This window comes from Nelumbo nucifera, chromosome 2, assembly GCF_055504915.1.
Source record: "Nelumbo nucifera cultivar China Antique chromosome 2, China Antique-T2T, whole genome shotgun sequence".
Lineage (NCBI taxonomy): Eukaryota > Viridiplantae > Streptophyta > Magnoliopsida > Proteales > Nelumbonaceae > Nelumbo > Nelumbo nucifera.
The window spans coordinates 51,212,261-51,230,431 of NC_142650.1; the positions used below are offsets into that span (position 1 = coordinate 51,212,261).

The following is an 18,171-nucleotide window of genomic DNA, read 5'->3' on the forward strand; positions in this document are numbered from 1 at the left end:
GGTTTGAATTACGAAAGTACCCCTATCGTAATAGATAATTAGATGTTGCCTGGACAAAAATAAATTAAGGAACAGACAGCGGAATGGTGGTGATTCCACATTAGAGTGTCTGAGCCCGGGCTCGAACCGGGGACCTCTAGTGTGTGAGACTAGCGTGATAACCAACTACACCACCCAGACTTGAATGATCTGTCGGCCATTTCGTAATAATAAATTCTATTGACCGAGCCCATGTGAAATATTTTATACAAAGATCTCTTGTCTGAGCCCGGGTTCGAACCGGGGACCTCTAGTGTGTGAGACTAGCGTGATAACCAACTACACCACCCAGACTTGAATGATCTATGGCCGATTTTATAAATAATACTCCGTTCGAGCTCATGTCAAATGTTCGATGAAGAAGTCTCTTGTCTGAGCCCGGGTTCGAACCGGGGACCTCTAGTGTGTGAGACTAGCGTGATAACCAACTACACCACCCAGACTTGAATGATCTATGGCCGATTTTATAAATAATACTCCGTTCGAGCTCATGTCAAATGTTCGATGAAGAAGTCTCTTGTCTGAGCCCGGGTTCGAACCGGGGACCTCTAGTGTGTGAGACTAGCGTGATAACCAACTACACCACCCAGACTTGAATGATCTATGGCCGATTTTATAAATAATACTCCGTTCGAGCTCATGTCAAATGTTCGATGAAGAAGTCTCTTGTCTGAGCCCGGGTTCGAACCGGGGACCTCTAGTGTGTGAGACTAGCGTGATAACCAACTACACCACCCAGACTGGATGGGAATACATACAGTTGATAAAATGAAAATATGGATCCCATGACAGTAGAAATCATGTAAACTCACGAAAAAAGCACATCTGATCGAAAAAATGTCCTGTATTTATATGTTATATTTATGGGGAAATATTCTTTTTGAACAGCTGAATTTCATACTATACACAATTTTTGCTTTCAAGAGATCTCTCTATTCTTGTCTCATGAATAGAATTTTTGTTTATTTTATATATTTTGAAGCACTACACAAAGGAGGGTAGCCCATCGCCCCAAGTGCAAGCGTGATTCAATCCCAAGTCTCCGCATAGGAGACCTTACCAGTCAAAACCGGTTCAGTGACACCCCAATAACCAGACTTGTTCAAAACCCACTGAAAACTAGTTAATTAGTCGCAATTTCATGAAACTACCTAGGGTCCATACATAAGTGAAATTTTAAAATATTGTTAACAATACTTGAATTAAAAACCTCTTATTTTGACAAATTACTTAATTACCACTAACCCACCTCTTTTACTTATGCTACTTAATGACTATTTATTGTACATATTTCATTATCATGCACGTATTTAAAAAAAAATGCAAGTTAAAGGGCTTCAACCCTAGTCATTTGTTTTAAAAATTAGAAAACTTACCATTCATCCACAATATTTAAGCACATTAAAAGTTGTAAACTATATTATATATGGTATTTATGTGACTCGTAGTATATATGTATCACAATTCGACCCAGGTCAAACCTCTGACCCGTGAACCTCTCCCTTCTCTAGTTCTATGCCCAGTCTGATTTTCTAAACATTAAGAATAAGAAAGTTAGCGTCAACTTAAATTTTTTTGGAGTTCTTGGTAAACAAATGAGTTAAATAAGGACAAGGCCGCCTAAGTATATTCAAAGACGTATGTGTCATTCATTATCACATTGCTACTGGTGGCAAGTAATTTTGTTGGTAAGTTATATTATTTCAAATGGCAGCAAATGTAGTTGTAGTTGCATAGAATGTCGATGTGACACAAAAAGGACATGGAACAACCAAGCCCTTCCAAATCTGCTTCAATGTATAAAACAATAAAAAAAAAAACAGAAAATATGTACAATAATTTTAACACATCCCCAATATCATATAATCATCATTATTTAAAGAAGAAACAAATGGGTTGTGGGTTAGTGATTTAACAAATTAGGTCAACTTGATTAAGCCATGATGTTAAAAATAAAATAATATATAATACCATAAATAATGTGCAGAAAAATTAGGAATGCATGTAATATATTATAGGTTAGTAGTTCAATTGTGTGGGTCAAAATGGTTAATTGGTGATATCATAAGCAAAATAAATAATACATAAAAATTATTAATTGGTTTCATAAATAAAAATATAAAAATATAAGAAAATTTAAAAATAATATATAAACAATTCAGGCATGTATTTAATATTATAAGTTCATCACATTAAAAAGAGATAAGTGGGTTGTGGCTTAGTAGTTCAATTGTACAGGTTAGTTGGTTAGGAAATGTATAGATGAAGTTAAAGATGTTAGTAAGGGGTTGTTTAAAGTGAATAAAATCTAGAATCTTATTTGTATAGAACTTGAGAATTGAAACAAAGAGAAGGCATATTGGAAATGAGTGGTTATTAAGAGTTTTTTGCTAGGAAGCCACCAATGCTAATAAGGAAGAAAGTAAAAAACGAGAATAATTTCAAAAATTGAGGGAATGGAGAAAAGGAAAATAAGTTGGGAGGGAAGTAAGAGGTGAAAAATGATGTTATGACAAATGGGGAAAAGGGAAAAGAAAAAAAAAAAGAATGGAGGTGGAAAGGTTAATCTTTGATACTGAGGGAGATCTAGAATTTAGTGGTAAGGGGGACAGGAGGAAGTGTCTCATGTAAGGGATCAATGCAAGTGTATTGGGGAATTTTCTAAGTTGTCTCTATAAAGATCATTAGCTATAATGTGAAAGGCTTAGGGAGTGTGCAAGAAAGATGAGGATGATTAAGGATTTACTAAAAAATGAAAGCATGAAATTACGCTATTACAAGAAACAAATTTTTCATAATCAAGCGGAAGGTAGATTAGGAGTTTTTGGAGATATAAGGATGTAGGTTGGATAGTGACTCCATGGAGAGCATTAAGAGAATCATCACATTTTGGAGGGATAATGTAGTGAAAGCAGTGGAGGAATTGATAGGTATATTTTCAATTTCTATAGAGTTCAAGAATGTAGCGAATGGTTTTGTTTGGGTTTCAAACAATGTTTACAGCCCTAATAACTACAAAGAAATGAACACAATGTGGGAGAACTTGTATGCAATTCAGGGCTTATGAGATGACCCCTAGTGCTTATGAAGGGATTTTAATGTTATATGATTCACTAAAGAAACTAGTAGTTCCAAGTAGACAATAACAACTAATATGAAGAAATTCAATGGATTTATTGAATATTGTGAGCTAAAAGAAATCCCATTATTGCAAAGTGAGGAATTAAGTAGGGTAAAATGAAAGGGCATAAAATTCCATAAGAAATTGTAGTGACTAAAATGTAAAATAAAAGAATAGAATAGGTGCCACTTTTAAAGAATTGATGAATAAAAAATGAGATTAATATATCGGATTAAAAAGTTAGATACAAAGGAATCTCAAAATAATCTAAACGAGGGTGACGGAAAATTGAGAAATCAATTGAAGAACGACATGCAAAAAATGTTTTTGAAAGAGAAAATAAATTGAAAACAGAAATCAAAGAACAAGTGGATTAAGGAAAGTGATGAGAATACTATGTCCTTTAATGATTAAGCAAATGGAATGAGAATAAAGAATTTTGTAATCAAACTAGAATTAGGAGATGATGTGATTACAAATCATGATGAAATAATTAGAAAGTTTATTGACCACTTCAAATTCATTCTTATAAGAACTTTGGATGAGAGATTAGTAGTGGAAAGCTAGGTGATTAAAAAGGAATTTTGAGGAATAAGAGATTAAATAAGTAATGTTTTTAATTGATATAGCTAATGCTTTAAGCCCATATGGCTTCACAGTGGATTTCTATCAAAATTGTTGGAAAATGACAAAATATGATTTGCGTGATGTATTTAAAGAATTTGTAGAAAAGCACATAGCAAGTCATTGAGTTAATGTTACTTGTTTTGCTCTAATCTCAAAGAAGCCTAATGCTAGCCACCGAAAAGACTTTAAGCTGATTAGTTTAGTGGCAAGTATTTACAAAATCTTAGCTAAAGTGCTATCTTTAAATATTAAAATAGTTCTCCTCTTATTTAGCATCCAAGCCCAAAGGGGTTTTCATTTAAGGGCAACAAATAATTGACCAAATTAAATATTGATTGCCAATGAATGTGTAGACGATATGAGAAGGTTTAAGAAAAAAAACTTTGTTTATAAATTGAATATTGAAAAGGCCTATGTTTTGGTAGATTGGTAGTTTCTTTTAGATGTGTTGTGAAATTGCGGGTTTGAAGAGAGGTGCTGTGCAAATGGTGATGATTAGGTAATCTATCATTACTCAATATTGGTTAATGGAAGTGAATGATTTATTTTCAACTTATAGGGGTATTAAGTAAAGGCCCACTCTCACTTAATCATCTTTTATTTTTACTTTAGTAACTGATATTTTTAATAAAATCATCACTAAGGATGATAGTGAATATTTTACAAATAGTTTAAGGACAATTAGAAATTAGATTCTAAACACCCATCTTTAATTTATACATGACTTGTTTTTTATGATGAGGGTACTAGTGAGAGGGTAGCAAATCTATAAGAGTTGATTATAGATTTTAAAATAATTTACAATCTAGAAAGAGTTGTATAGCAAGTATCAATTTGAAGGATAGGGACGTCGAAGCTATTATAGAATGTCTTGAGTGTTCCATCTCCTTTTGGCCGTTGTCCTATTTAAGGCTTTCGTTGGGGGCAAACCTTAAGGAGAGTAGGTTTTAGACTTAGATAGAGAAGTTAAAAAAGAGATTAGCGTTATGGAAGAACAACTGTCTCTTTGCGTGGTAGGATTACTTTGATAAGAACTGCATTGGCAAATTTGTCTACTTATTTCTTGTCTTTAGGATACCATATAGGGATGTTAAGAAATCGGAGAAACTAATGAGAGATTTCCTTTGGAAATCGATACAAGGAAAAAATGACCACCTAGTTAAGTGGGAAATTGTGTAGAAACAATGAGGGTGGGTTGTGTCTAGGAAAGGCGATTCAGAAAAGTTAGTGTTATTGGAAAAATGGTTATGGTGGTTGCCTTTGAAGAGAGAGAGAGAGAGAGAGATTATGGTATGAAATGGTGGAAAGTGTTCATGGTAGTTCAAATAATGGGTGGGATGATAGTGTGTCAAGGCCGACTATTTCAATAATACCTTAAAAAGTCATTCACATTTTTTCCTTACTTTCTCAAATACATAAAGTATGACGTTTGTACTAAAAACACTGTCCAATTCCGTAAGGATATCTAGGTTGAAAATTCCCCTTTAAAAGACCCCCCTCACCCACTTTTCTTTTACTCTTCATATAAGAAATATGTTACTTCAAATTTTATCTCACTTGAGGGAACCACTTAGATCCAAATTGAGATTTTAGCTTTCTTAGAGGGTTAAGAGATGAGGAAATTGATTTTTTTTCTATTTTTCTATATTTATTTAATCAACTTTGCTTAGATCCTTCTAAGTCAAGCAATAGAATTTCGACCCCCAGGTCTAAAGAGATATTCTCTTATTTTGTTTTCAAATCCCTTTATTAGCTCTCTTCTCAATAGGTTTTACCTTCAAAGTAAATTTGGCACAAGTTGGTTCCCCCTAAGATAATGGCTTTTTGTCATGAAGTGTTTAATGGTGTACTCTTTGTAGAACTCATATGGAGGACCATATACTATTCTCTTGTTATTTTTCTGCAAAATTATGGGATTGACTTTTTTTTCGTTGTTTGGGTGCATGTGGAATATGCTAGTAGAAGTTTGAATGATCTTTAACCCTTTTAATTTCAGTTGCCTTTTTTTTTAAAAAAAAAAAAGAGGGAAGAGATATGCTAGAACAATCTTGTTTTGGACAATTTAGGAAGAAAATGACAAACAATAGAATTTTTCAATAGAATGAAAGGAATAGCCAATATGTAAAGGGTTGTGTATTGAATAAGGAATTCACTAGTTAAAGACCTTAAAATGCTTCCATTAACTCTCATTTTCAAATTTATAGAGAAAATAGTCAACGATTGCAACGTGTTCATCTAAGAAGACCAAGGCAGTTACAAAATGGAGTCCACCCTTAAAATTTTACTAAGTTGAAATTTGATAGGAATAGTTAGGGCAATCTAGGGTATTCTAGAATGGAGAGGGGATCTTGATAAATGAGGTTGGAGAGATTGTACTTCTCTACTTAGGCCCATTGGGATTTGGGGATTCAATCAGAGTAAAACTACTAGTAGTCTTACAAGGTGTGCAATTTGCAAACCAATGGGGTATAGGGCAGATTATTATTGAAGGGGACTCCAAGGTGGTGGTGGAATGGTTGAAAAACCTTGATGATACTATGTGGTGCTACAAAATGAAGTCATAAAATTTACGTGATTGACAAGGAATATATTCATTATTATACAATGGGTGAGGAGATCAACGAATGCTTTGACTGATGATTTAGCTAAGCAATGAGCAAATAGTGAAGGTGGTGGTGGAATGGTTGAAAAACCTTGATGATACTATGTGATGCTACAAAATGAAGTCATAAAATTTACGTGATTGACAAGGAATATATTCATTATTATACAATGGGTGAGGAGATCAATGAATGCTTTGACTGATGATTTAGTTAAGCAATGAGCAAATAGTGAAGTCTTGCTTTAGGCTAAGTTGTAATGCTTGTCTTTCTTTTTAGTTTCATTGTAGTCAAATGAGAGATGCTACAATTCATGCCTCTTAAGGGTTGTAGTATGAGTTTAAAGTTCTCTATTATCTTTTGAAGTAATAATATTTTTCTTTATTCATAAAAAAAATTAGTTGTACATGTTAAATGAGTCAACCCTAACATCATATTTGGGTCAAATGGATCAACTCGCGATGTTATAAATAAAGTGATTTTATATGAAAATATTATAATTATTGTAATAAAAGTAATTAGTAAAGAATTATGAGCCCAATTCTTTGTTATTAAAAGATATATTCCCTAGTGTGAACTGCCTTTTTTAAGAAAATTTAAAGAAATTTACTCTTCCATTTTCAATTGGTGTACAATGATATATTGCATGTGCTCGAGGTGTGGCATCTATTGAAAACAAAAAACTTTGCACAAGCATCCAACTAGACATTAAGAGCATATCCTCATGAATTTAACATGTGAAAGAAATTCCCAATATGCGGATAGATATTTTGCTCTTGATGCTTTGTACACATGGACTTATATGGGACCTACAACTTGTGTGCAAAATATTAGCATATTTATTTTTGATAAATTATCCAATCCACTTGCTAAAACTACGATACCAAATTGCCTCAAAATTAAAGAAATCTTGTAGTTGTTTGCTAGTGCCCAAAACACTTTAAATTGGTTTTTATATTCTCCAATAATATCAATTTTAAACTTCAAAAAATTATGTCTATAATGATGATAATCCCTTTGGATTCAAAGTTTGATTCTTATTTGGGAGCATCTATGATTACTGGTAGAGTAAAACAAACAAACTTACAATGAGATTAGAGAGTGAAATAATAGCGAATTGGTGGGTTGGAAGAATAAAAACCCTCTCCCTTGCAGGGAAAATCATTTTGTTGAACTCCATAATCAATTCAATGCGCTAATTTGTGATGAAATCGCCAACAAATGTCAAAGGAACTTTGTGTAGTCAAAATAATAATAGAAAAAAAGCTCATTTATTTGGTGAATTAGAAAAGAGTGTGCATGACCAAGAGATAGGGTGGGTTGGGTATTAAAAATCTCTAATGGGTCAATGAAGATAGTCTTTTTTAAGATTGGTTATAAAATTATCAATGAAGGTAGTGACCTTTGGGTGAGAGTGGTGACAAATATATTAAATATCTTAAAAATATATAACTTTTAAAATGTAAAGAAAAAAAACGGTATTTCTTGGGCTTGGAGGGAGTTTTGAATTATAGATGTCTTTTCTATGAGAGGTGTGGACTGGGTTGTGGAGGATGGCAAATTGATTAATTTATGGAGAGATAAATTAATGGATGAGTTAACGATTAAGAAATTGGTAAATCTTAGATCATCGAATTTTTGAGGATCTTTGTGTTAGTGATTGTATTGTTCATGGAATAATGGTTTGGAAAGAATCACAAATATGTAGTCTTATTCCTTTATCTATTTGGAACAATATCAAAACCATTTTTCTCTCCTCTTACCTTAAGTAAGATAAGTTGATTTGGAGGTTTGATCCAAAAAGGGGAAATTTACTTTTAAACTAGCTTATAATGAAGCATGCTCTTTAACTAAATGTTCAAATGGAATCAATCTATCTTTAAGTAAAATTTAGGGTCTTAAATCCCCCTCCCCAAGTAAATTTTTTGTTTCTCCTCCTCATCCATGGGTTGCTGTCAAAAGCCTTCTTAATTGCTAGGTGTTTTCATATTGATGGGTTGTGCAGCCTTTGTGGCAATGTTTTAAAACTAATTGGAATTGTAGCTGCTTTGACCACTGATTTTTGAGCCAATGGATTTACTCTTCAGACTGAACGGATGACCAATTGCAAATTTTAAAAAATAAAATAAAAACAACTAAAAACACTATACGGGTTGAATAGGACAATGGTTTGACTGCCCAAACTAGTAAATTGCTAACCAAGTCAATGATTATTGGCTAGATTCCGATTTAGGGGTGAAACGAAACCAGCTGGCTAGAGAGTTTATAGGCCAAACTGTCTAATCATCTAAGGCAATGATGGTTCAAAAACCATGATTTGTGGCAAAGATGACCTTTAGTTACGATTTTAAAAATTTATTCTTTTGCAAAACTAGTTTGAAATGTCTTTAAGGCCAAATATTGTGGATTTTAGAGACAATGATAGCTTTATGCTAAAATGTTGGAAGTGGCACAATACGATTAGAAAGAATAATCGCTCAAATCCTTTTTGAGAAGGAAAAATCTAGTTTAATCCTTTAGTCTCTATGGAAGAATAGAAATGATAAAGTCCTTAATAATAAAAGTTTCCCCTTATTTGTTTATTATTAATCTTATTCGCCTTTCCTTCCCTGACTCAAATCTTAGTACTTAGACAAATACTGAAATTATGTGTAATAGAGAACGAAAACCCATCATGTGGAGATGTTCAAATGAGAGTATGACATCTCGAGATGATAACGGGTATTGCTTTATTGCATGCATTGTTAAAAATCATTTTGGTGAGGTTGTGGACACAAATGCCTATTCTATAACACCACTACTATCAACCTTGTTGAAACTTGGGTCGCATAGGAAGTTTATAATGTTGCTTTGAATTTCAGGGGACTCGTTCATTGTCATTTCATGTATAAAGAAGAATGAGGAGGCGTGGAGATTAACCTTCATTATCAACAAATGTCTTAAAATTTATGAATTGCTAAATCACATGATGGTTTATTGTCATGCCTATCGACAAGCAACTCAATAAGGTAGCACACAATAATCTCTCCTTACTTTTCGTTATCGTTTAATAATTTTGTTGTTCGGGCTTGAAATCCTAAGGTTGTGTTTGGTTGCAGTGTAAATTTATTTGCACTGATGCAAAACTATGGCAGTGTAAATTTTGATTTATTTTTGTTTTAAATTTTACCTTATTTTGTTTGATTGTGGAACAAACAAAATAAAATAAGACCTAAATAAGAATAAAGTAAAACCCAAAACAAAATTAAACCAATTTTTGCATTTTTTCATTTGCACTCCCATATATTTGCACTAATATAAATAAAATTGCACTGCAACCAAACACAACATAATGTTATTGTTTAATGATTCTATTGTTCTTAGGGGCTTGTATAGCTCCTTGAGAATTTATCAAAACAAAATTGTTTGAAAAAATTGGAAGTGTTGATTCCAATCGATAAAGATGATGATGCAACGTTTTCAATTTATGTTGTAACGAAAAGACATGGCATTGAAAACTTTAATAGCATTTTAGCTATCATAGTTGAACTCTACAACTTATGATACTGTTCTAACGGTCCATAGCCTTTATTAAGTAGGACCACTCAATCTGTGGGGTCCAAGGAAAAGCATGAATGTACGACGTCCGACGTGCTTTATGTCTAATTATGGAAAAATTCCCGGTTAGCACCCTATACTTTGGGCCTAGTGCCACTTTGGTCCTTGAACTTTAAAGTGCAACAATTCAGTATCCAAACTTTCAAAACATGATGGTCCAGTACTTGCTGTTAATAGACCTGTTCACGGATCGTGTAGCCCAACGGCCTGGCCCAACCCGATCTGATCTAAGTCAGGCTTGGACAAGACTTCAAGCCCGTGGGCTCTGGCCTAAAATATCGGGCCCGACTCGGGCTTTCTCAAAAGAGCCCGACCCAAGCCCGAGCCCGACTTGATAATGTATTATACTAATAAAAATATATTTTATATAATAAAAACATATACATAATATATTTTTCTTCTCATTTTTTCAAGTAATAATGAGACTTTTCATTATTTGTAGGTTTTGAGGTATTTTAGTATAAATAAAACAACTTTTAATTGAATTAAAAAGGAAAATAATATTTTTTTTTTCCAAATTTCTAATCGGGCTTGGGTTCAGGCTCGGGCTTGAACATTTTCTATTAATATAGAGACAAAGCCCGACTCAACCTAGCCTGTGAACAGGTCTAGTTGTTAACTAGCCATTGAGTGGCATTTTAAAAAGACACAAATGCCTTTCGAGTGTTATCTAATATTCTTTATCAACTACCCAAACATTGACAAAAGTTTAACAGTCTCAAATCCATGCCTCTTCTATTCAAGAAAGAAGGGGTCACCAGAATGCCCACTCAAATATGACCCTAGCTTTCTTGAATGGAAAAGGCAAAGATTTATGACTATTAATTTTTTGTCAACATTTAAATGGTTGATAAAAAAAATTAAATAACACTTGAAGGGCATTTATGTTTTTTTTCAAATGTCACTTAAAGACTGATTAACAACTATTTAACGTAAGGTATTGAATTGACACATTTTAAAATTTTGAATACTGAATTATCGCATTTTAAAGTTCAATAACCAAAGTAGCACTAAACCCAAAATACATGTACTAATCAGGAATTTTCCCATCTAACTTCGTACTACATAATTACGTAACTACCAGATTTGATTCACACTTGGAATTTGCGCTTTACACCAACCTCACAATGTATCAATAGCATAAATTTTTTCACGAATGACAATATGAAGTATGGTAGATGTTATCGATCCACGGGTGTAAAGTTTACGCACATGCGCATATTAATTATAAAGTACGTATGGCATATTATTTCGGTGTACGGCATAAGATGCGTATTACACACAATTACACAGAAGAAAATTTTATCTATAAAAAATTTTATAAACAGTGGGTGAGGATGAGAAGAGAACTGGTAGATTATTGCCTATTATGATCCAATTACACGTCTTCCTCTTCTATCGGCCCTCGCCGTCTTTCTGAACTCAAGTCTCTAATCATATTTCTTAATTTTAAATTACCTAATATATATACTGTTTAATTCACTGTGAAAAGATCTTAAATGTATAATCTCATCTCTCTTACCAGAAAAAGAAAAGAAAAAACGGAGAAACGTTTTCTGTTTCCGTTTAACGATTGGATCAAATCATATCGGAGCTCGAATTAGGGTTTCGAGCTGGTTTTCGCGGGAGATTCCCACTTCCCAGGATTTCAACGTTGCGTTATTGTTTGTTAGGGCTTTTCCCCCTCTGAGAAGGATGACTCAATCGACGAGCAGAGCTAGGGTTGTTGGAGATTACATTGTTAGTCGACAGATTGGGTCGGGATCGTTTTCTGTTGTCTGGCACGCAAGGCATCGTGTTCAAGGCACGGAGGTCGCGATTAAGGAAATCGCCATGGATCGCCTGAGCAAGAAATTACAGGAGAGTCTCTTGTCCGAGATTTTCATCTTGAAGAGAATCAATCATCCTAATATCATTCGGTTGCACGATATTATAGAGGTAAGTAAAAAGTTCTTAGCTTGCTTAATTCTCGTGTTTGTTCATTCTTTGCCGAGCCGGTTATCGTCTGCTGCGTTCGTTAGGAAAAGTATAGTTGCAGGAGCTAATAACTTTGTCAGAAACAACAAATTACGAAACTTGTACTATGTACATGCTTTGAAGTTTTAAACACTTCAGTTTGTTGGAGAATTGCGCGAATTTGGGAAATATATTCCACACTGTTTGAAAGTGGTGCTTACGTTTTACTCCATATATGTTCCATTTAGATAAGAAACAGCTGGTGCATTTCATTTTAATTGGTGTTAAACTAAATCGTGCGGGAACTTTAGTAGCGCATTTCATTCGGATTCCGATGACCACGTATAATTGATTGGTCAACCAAGGATCTCTTTTTTGTTTTTGTTTTTTTTTTTTTTTGTTTTTTGTCTTTAAGCGTAAGCTGCACAGTTCATGGATTACTCTGTTTATTATGGCACTCAAGAATATACAGTATACTGTCTGAGTGTCTGGGTTAAGTGGCAAGGATTTTTTTCTCCTTTTTGTATATACATATTTTGGCGATATCAGTATAAGCTATCACTTCTTCCATTATGCTCAAAACCTAGTAATGAACTCGAGGTAGCATAACTGAGTAAACTTTCAAACATGTAATGGTACATTTGCTCCAGTATTTTCTTTTCGTACCTGCAACAGAAACTGGAGTCAGCTTGAGTTTGCCATATTTAACCAATTTAGATGAGGGATGCTCCTGGGGTATTCGATGAAATGGTGATTGGTTTTCTTGTGAAGGATCCCGGGATGATTTAATGCCATCTCAGATTGGACAGAGTGAGAGAGCTGGTCATATTACTCAATCATGGGAGGAAGATTACTGAGGGTGTTCTTAAATGGGATTTATTTGTTCAGCATAATAAATGGTGATCACCACTCCAAGTGACATTCTGAGATCCTGTTTTCTTTTTTGTGTTGGCCTTCTATATCTGCATGATCCCACCTCTCTTCCATACCTCCTGCAGAATAACTAAAAGCACATAAAATGGAGTTATACTTATACCACTTGTAAATTGGTTCTCTTTAAAAGGCTTCCACAATGTCAACCGAAGTTGCTAGACTTTGCTTTAGAAGTTTAGATAGAAAAATTTTTGGTTGTGGATGGAAAAAGTGGGTCTCTGCTTTAGTTTCTTCAGATTTTTTTTTTTTGAAGAAAGATAACTTTGTATTAAACACAAGAAGAAAAAGAGGAGAGGAAAGGTGTACATGAAAGGGTGTGCAAGCCTCAAAGACAAAAAAGAAAGTGGCAAGATTAGTTAGGCATTGTGCTTGCACTAAACAACAAATCCCTTCCCAAACCAGACTTTGCTAAATCATCAGCCAAAAAATTTAGATTTAGATATTTGAGTTATCTTCTTCTTCAGAGTTCAGATTGATCTTTATTAGTCATAAATTGGCGATGTTGGGGCTTTCTACTAAGCTAACAAGGGTATTGAGCCTTTTCCCTCTTGAAGCGGATCTATTATCCACAAAACACTACCCACACTGTCATCCTAAGGACGGATATTTAAATAAGGGAGATTGAGGGAATTTTCCCCTTAAATGTTTATGGAGGTTTCCTCTAGATTAGATCTTTGTGCAGGTTAATAGTTGGGATTCTGGCCTAGATAATAAGCTCTAGCAGATGGTGATGATGATACTTACTGCAGTGAGGTTCTATTGACAATGAATCTTCTGCTAGAGCTGAGGTCATGTTCCTACTGCAAGGGTTTAGGTTATTTATTGTTTTATTTGTTTTGGCTTTGAAAGTTGTAGTGAAAGGAGATTTATAGGTGATGATTGGATTATTAGGGTGTTTTGGGGATTTATGTTGTCTATTGTAGGGTTGTTCCCTTATATCTAGGTTGAACAACTTGTTCAGTTGGATGTTTATCTGCTAATGCCTTAGTGCCCCATTTGGGAGGGCTGGAACACAGTGGCTCTGGCTTTCCGATGTGTTCCCTACACTGACAGCCTTTAATCTATGTATGGCGAAAACTCTGGAGAGCCCAAATTGGCTGTCAGCAGTCATTTTTTTGGGCTGTTTGCTTCAGTCTCTTTAGGTAGATTATCTGGAGCATCTCAAAGCAGCATAACCAGCTTAGCTGAATATTCGGCTCAGCCCTCAGCCCCTCACAAATGGGGCCTTAGTAAAGCGACCAGAATAATTATCAAAAAAAAACTCGAACTTACCAGAATGGAGCAATGGCCGAGTATTGTTAGCCCTGGTTTTTGTCCTCTGTTTTCTTTCTTCCCAATTTGGCTTTTGTGTCATTGCTTTGATTCTTAGCCCTGTGATGATGTTGCCCTTGGTATACCCCCTTCCCCCATCCTGCAGCTTAATCTTGTATTAAACATTTAAGTGTTTATAAACCAGTGAAAAGGGGTTAAGTATTTATACCAGTGGATCTTCCATGTTAGTAGAGAGATTTTGGACCTAGTTGAAGACTAGTCACACTTTGGTGATTTCTTCTCTTCTCACCACATTGTATGAAGTTCCTGAAACTCTCTTCTTGTGTTGTGACGCCTTCATATACCCCATTTTTGATAAACTGAGATCCCTTCATGAAAAGATAAACAAACCACTGTTTTTTACAATAGAAGTGAAAACAACGGGGTGTTTTTGTCTTTTAACATATGGAGTGCTTGAGTAATTAGGGATGTGCCGTCTTTATCATAAATGGGATATTGTGCCCAAGTCACTAGCCATTTAGCCAAGCTAAAAAGCTAATTGGAGATGTGGATTCCATAAAAGTTGACATAAGGGCCCTTCTTGCATTTTGCTGGGAAAGCCTGGATTAGCTCTTAAAGGAGATTCATCCAAAGTATCAGATGCTGTCAGAATGTAAGGAGTGGTCCCTGGCATTTGGTTCGTTATCTATGTGAAATCAGAGAGGTTTTTCTTAATTAGTAACAAAGGAATCTTATTAATTCAGAAAAGATGGTTTTTTGTAAGAGGTTAGTAGCTTCCAATGAGCCAGTCCCACCCTCAACCAGACGCCAATGAAGCCCAATGCAAAACCAGAGAGAGAGAGAGAGATCTTGGATTGATAAAAAAGAAATATCAAAAGAATCAGAGAGATCTTGGGACTTTCTAGGGGCAAATTTTGTGGATACTTAGGTTAAGCAAAAGTATGGCAGATGGTCTTGCCAAATCTGGATTGACAAGACTTTCTTACTCCTTTTGCATTCTTTTGGAAAATCTGGAAGGAGAGAAACAACATATATTTCTTTTCTGTGAAGGTGGGGACATAAATTGGATAGGGAACCTGAAATTGGCCATACAATTATTTGAGCAGATGTCCAATCTAAAAGTGAACTTTGATAAGAGCTGTTTGGTGGGTGTGAATTTGGAGGAGAGAGAAGTAAGTGAATATGTAGGGTTATTAGGGTGTGCAATTTCGGATTGGCCATTGACTTATTTGGGTCTCCCCTTAGGAGATAATCCCATGAAGGACAGCTTTTGGAACCCGGTTCTGGAAAGATTTGAGAAAAGGCTTGCCTCATGGAGGAAAAATGATCTCTCTCTAGGGGGGAGAATCACTTTGATTAGGTCTACCCTAGCTAACCTTTTTGTTTACTTTCTATCGGTGTTTAAGATTCCCATAAAGGTCTCAAGTAGAGTGGAAAAGTTTAATGAGGGATTTCTTGTGGGAACCGGAAGAGGAGAAGAAAGACCATATGGTGAGTTGGGAGGTGGTAACTAGAAGCAAGCAGTTAGGAGGGCTTGGGATTGGGAATATCAGGAAAAGAAACATGGCATTGTTGGGGAAATGGTTATGGAGGTTTCCAATTTTAAGGGACAAACTTTGGACGAAGACTGTGGCTAGTATACATGGGCTGGAAGACAATGACTGGGATCTAGGAATCTTGGCAAGGACTACAGCTGCTTCTCCTTGGAAAGCCATTCATGATTTGCTTCCGGTTTTCTCCCCTTGGATAAGGTATGATATGAATTCTGGTAATCTCGTAAAATTCTGGGAGCAACCTTGGGTTGGGGACTCATCTCTAATGGACCAATTTTCTTCCTTATATGCTTTGTCAGATCTGAAGAATTAACCCATTTCTTCTTTCTTAGTTCCTTCTGATTCTAATTCCGGTTTTGGATGGAATCTAGGGTTGAGGAGAACAATAAGGGATACGGATTTGGGCTGCCTGTCGTCCTTACTAGCCACCCTTGAAAATGTTTTCTTGGAACCCAAGTAAGGATGACTCCAGAATTTGGACCCCATCCTCCAATGGTTCCTTCTCCTGTGTGTCATTTTTTGAGACTTTGGTCCATCCTCCTACTCCCTCTGGCCTTTCCTTCCCTGTTAATGAGATTTGGAGTAAACCCATTCCTCCTCGGGTTGGTAGTTTTTGTTGGGAAACTTTCCCGGAAAGAATAAACACATTTGACTTGCTTCAAAGAAAGAGACCCAATTCTTGTTTACTTCCCAATAGGTGTGTTCTTTGTAAAGCTAATGGGGAAACGGCTTACCACCTTATGGTTACTTGTCCGGTTACTAAAACTATTTGGGAGTGGGCTTCATCCTTGTTTGGATGCACTTGGAATCCTCTCGTGAGTTTGCAAAGCTTGTTCTCTCCTTTGTTCTCAAGATGGCCTAAGAAAAGAGGGAAGATCATGTGGAGAAGCATTAGAGCGGCTGTGTGCTGGTCTGTATGGGAAGAGAGGAACTCTAGACTTTTTTCAGACAAGGAAAGATCTATGGAGAACTTAACTGAATTGATACACTTAAGGGTTAGTCACTGGCTGAAATCTTTGGAGCTTTTTTCAGATTTTTCCATGGCTGATCTTTTGAGAAAGTGGAAAGAAATTGCTACCTCGGCTCAGTGCAAAAGGACCTCTAGACCTTCTTGGTCCCCCCTCCTTCAGGATTCATGAAACTGAATTTTGATGGTTGTAGTTTAAGGAATCATAGGCCTTCTGGGATTGGGGGAGTTTTCAGATATGAGACTGGGATTTTTAATGCTATGTTCTCTGGCCCTATTGGAGAGGGTGACTCTCTTAGGGCAGAGACTTTAGCAGCTCTGGAAGGAATCAAAAGAGCAAGAGAATTAAACATTCGGTGCTTGGTCATTGAAGGGGACTCGGAGGTGGTAATTAGGTGGTTGAAGGAAGACAACAATGGTTTGTGGAGCTACAGAAATGAAAAGAAAAAATTAAATGGCTGAGTAGGGATATTGAGGTGAAGTACAGTTGGGTGAAGAGAAGTGCTAATTCCATGGTCGATGGGTTAGCTAAGCAAGGGGTGCTTAAGGATTCTTTGTTTTGGGCCATTTTTTAGCTTTCTTTCTTGTTCTCTGTTGTGTGGGAGTTAAGATATTTTACCTCCCCTTTCTTGTACTTAAAGTTTCACAATTTCTATAATCTAATAAAGCATTCTGTTATTGATAAAAAAAAAGAAACAACATATATTTTTCAAGGGAAGCGTTGTTAGGCTCAAAAGATAATTAGCAAGATTGAAAGAAATGTTTTCTCTTGGGCCTCAATTTCAAAGGAGTTTGATATCTTTTCCTTTTCTCATTTCCGTAATGTTTGGGACAACATCATCTCTGGTGTGTGTGTGTGCGTGCGCTTGGGGGGGATTTGCAGGCATATTCTATTCTTTCTTGCTAAGGTATCCTTTCGTGTTTGGGGACTAGGGTGCCCCTCCTCTCCTTTTACGTTTTCAATGAAATTCCTCTAATTATCAAACATGAAGAAAAATTATCCATAACTCAATCAAGAAAATAGTGACACTGTTTGAAAATGCAATTTACTTATTTCTGCATATTCTGAATTTGTATCTTTTAAGCTTTATCTCTTTGCCCAACAAATGGAAACAAGTTGGAGGTCAACTATTATCAAATAATGCTAATTTTTATTTATATTTTCATCAAAAAATGCTAATTGGCAATTGATATAATCTTCCTTATTTTCTTCAGGTTCCTGGGAGGATACATCTGGTGTTGGAGTACTGCAGAGGGGGTGATCTTTCAATGTATATCCATCGTCATGGAAGAGTTCCAGAAGCAACTGCAAAGCACTTCATGCAGCAGCTTGGTACACACTTCTCATCTCTCATCTGGTTGCTGCCTTTATTTTCACTCAAGTCTGTTATATGTTGCCAATGAGTTTGTGAGGTAATGATGTAAGGTTTTGTCTTTGCAGTTGCTGGTTTACAAGTTCTCCATGACAACAATCTTATACACCGAGATCTAAAACCACAGGTCCAT

General features: G+C 35.5%; 1 protein-coding gene and 5 non-coding genes across 6 annotated transcripts in view; 1 reads left to right on the plus strand and 5 right to left on the minus strand.

Moving 5' to 3' along the window:
• Nucleotides 1-106: 106 nt before the first annotated feature.
• On the minus strand, nt 107-180 carry TRNAV-CAC (transfer RNA valine (anticodon CAC)). The gene has a single exon. It is a non-coding gene; the product is annotated as a tRNA-Val (tRNA).
• A 79-nt stretch (nt 181-259) lies between these two features.
• TRNAV-CAC (transfer RNA valine (anticodon CAC)) lies at nt 260-333 on the minus strand. The gene has a single exon. It is a non-coding gene; the product is annotated as a tRNA-Val (tRNA).
• Nucleotides 334-408: 75 nt separating this feature from the next.
• TRNAV-CAC (transfer RNA valine (anticodon CAC)) lies at nt 409-482 on the minus strand. Its single transcript has one exon. It is a non-coding gene; the product is annotated as a tRNA-Val (tRNA).
• A 75-nt stretch (nt 483-557) lies between these two features.
• TRNAV-CAC (transfer RNA valine (anticodon CAC)) lies at nt 558-631 on the minus strand. The gene has a single exon. It is a non-coding gene; the product is annotated as a tRNA-Val (tRNA).
• Nucleotides 632-706: 75 nt separating this feature from the next.
• On the minus strand, nt 707-780 carry TRNAV-CAC (transfer RNA valine (anticodon CAC)). Its single transcript has one exon. It is a non-coding gene; the product is annotated as a tRNA-Val (tRNA).
• Nucleotides 781-11,324: 10,544 nt separating this feature from the next.
• LOC104601127 (serine/threonine-protein kinase ATG1c) overlaps nt 11,325-18,171 on the plus strand; it is a 32,472-nt gene continuing 25,625 nt past the window's right edge. The window contains exons 1-4 of the mRNA XM_088898474.1: nt 11,325-11,410; nt 11,510-11,922; nt 17,881-17,998; nt 18,107-18,165. Of these exons, the coding sequence (XP_088754600.1) occupies nt 11,680-11,922; nt 17,881-17,998; nt 18,107-18,165 (420 nt within the window). The 5' untranslated portion in view covers nt 11,325-11,410; nt 11,510-11,679. The remainder of the gene's footprint in view (nt 11,411-11,509; nt 11,923-17,880; nt 17,999-18,106; nt 18,166-18,171) is intronic.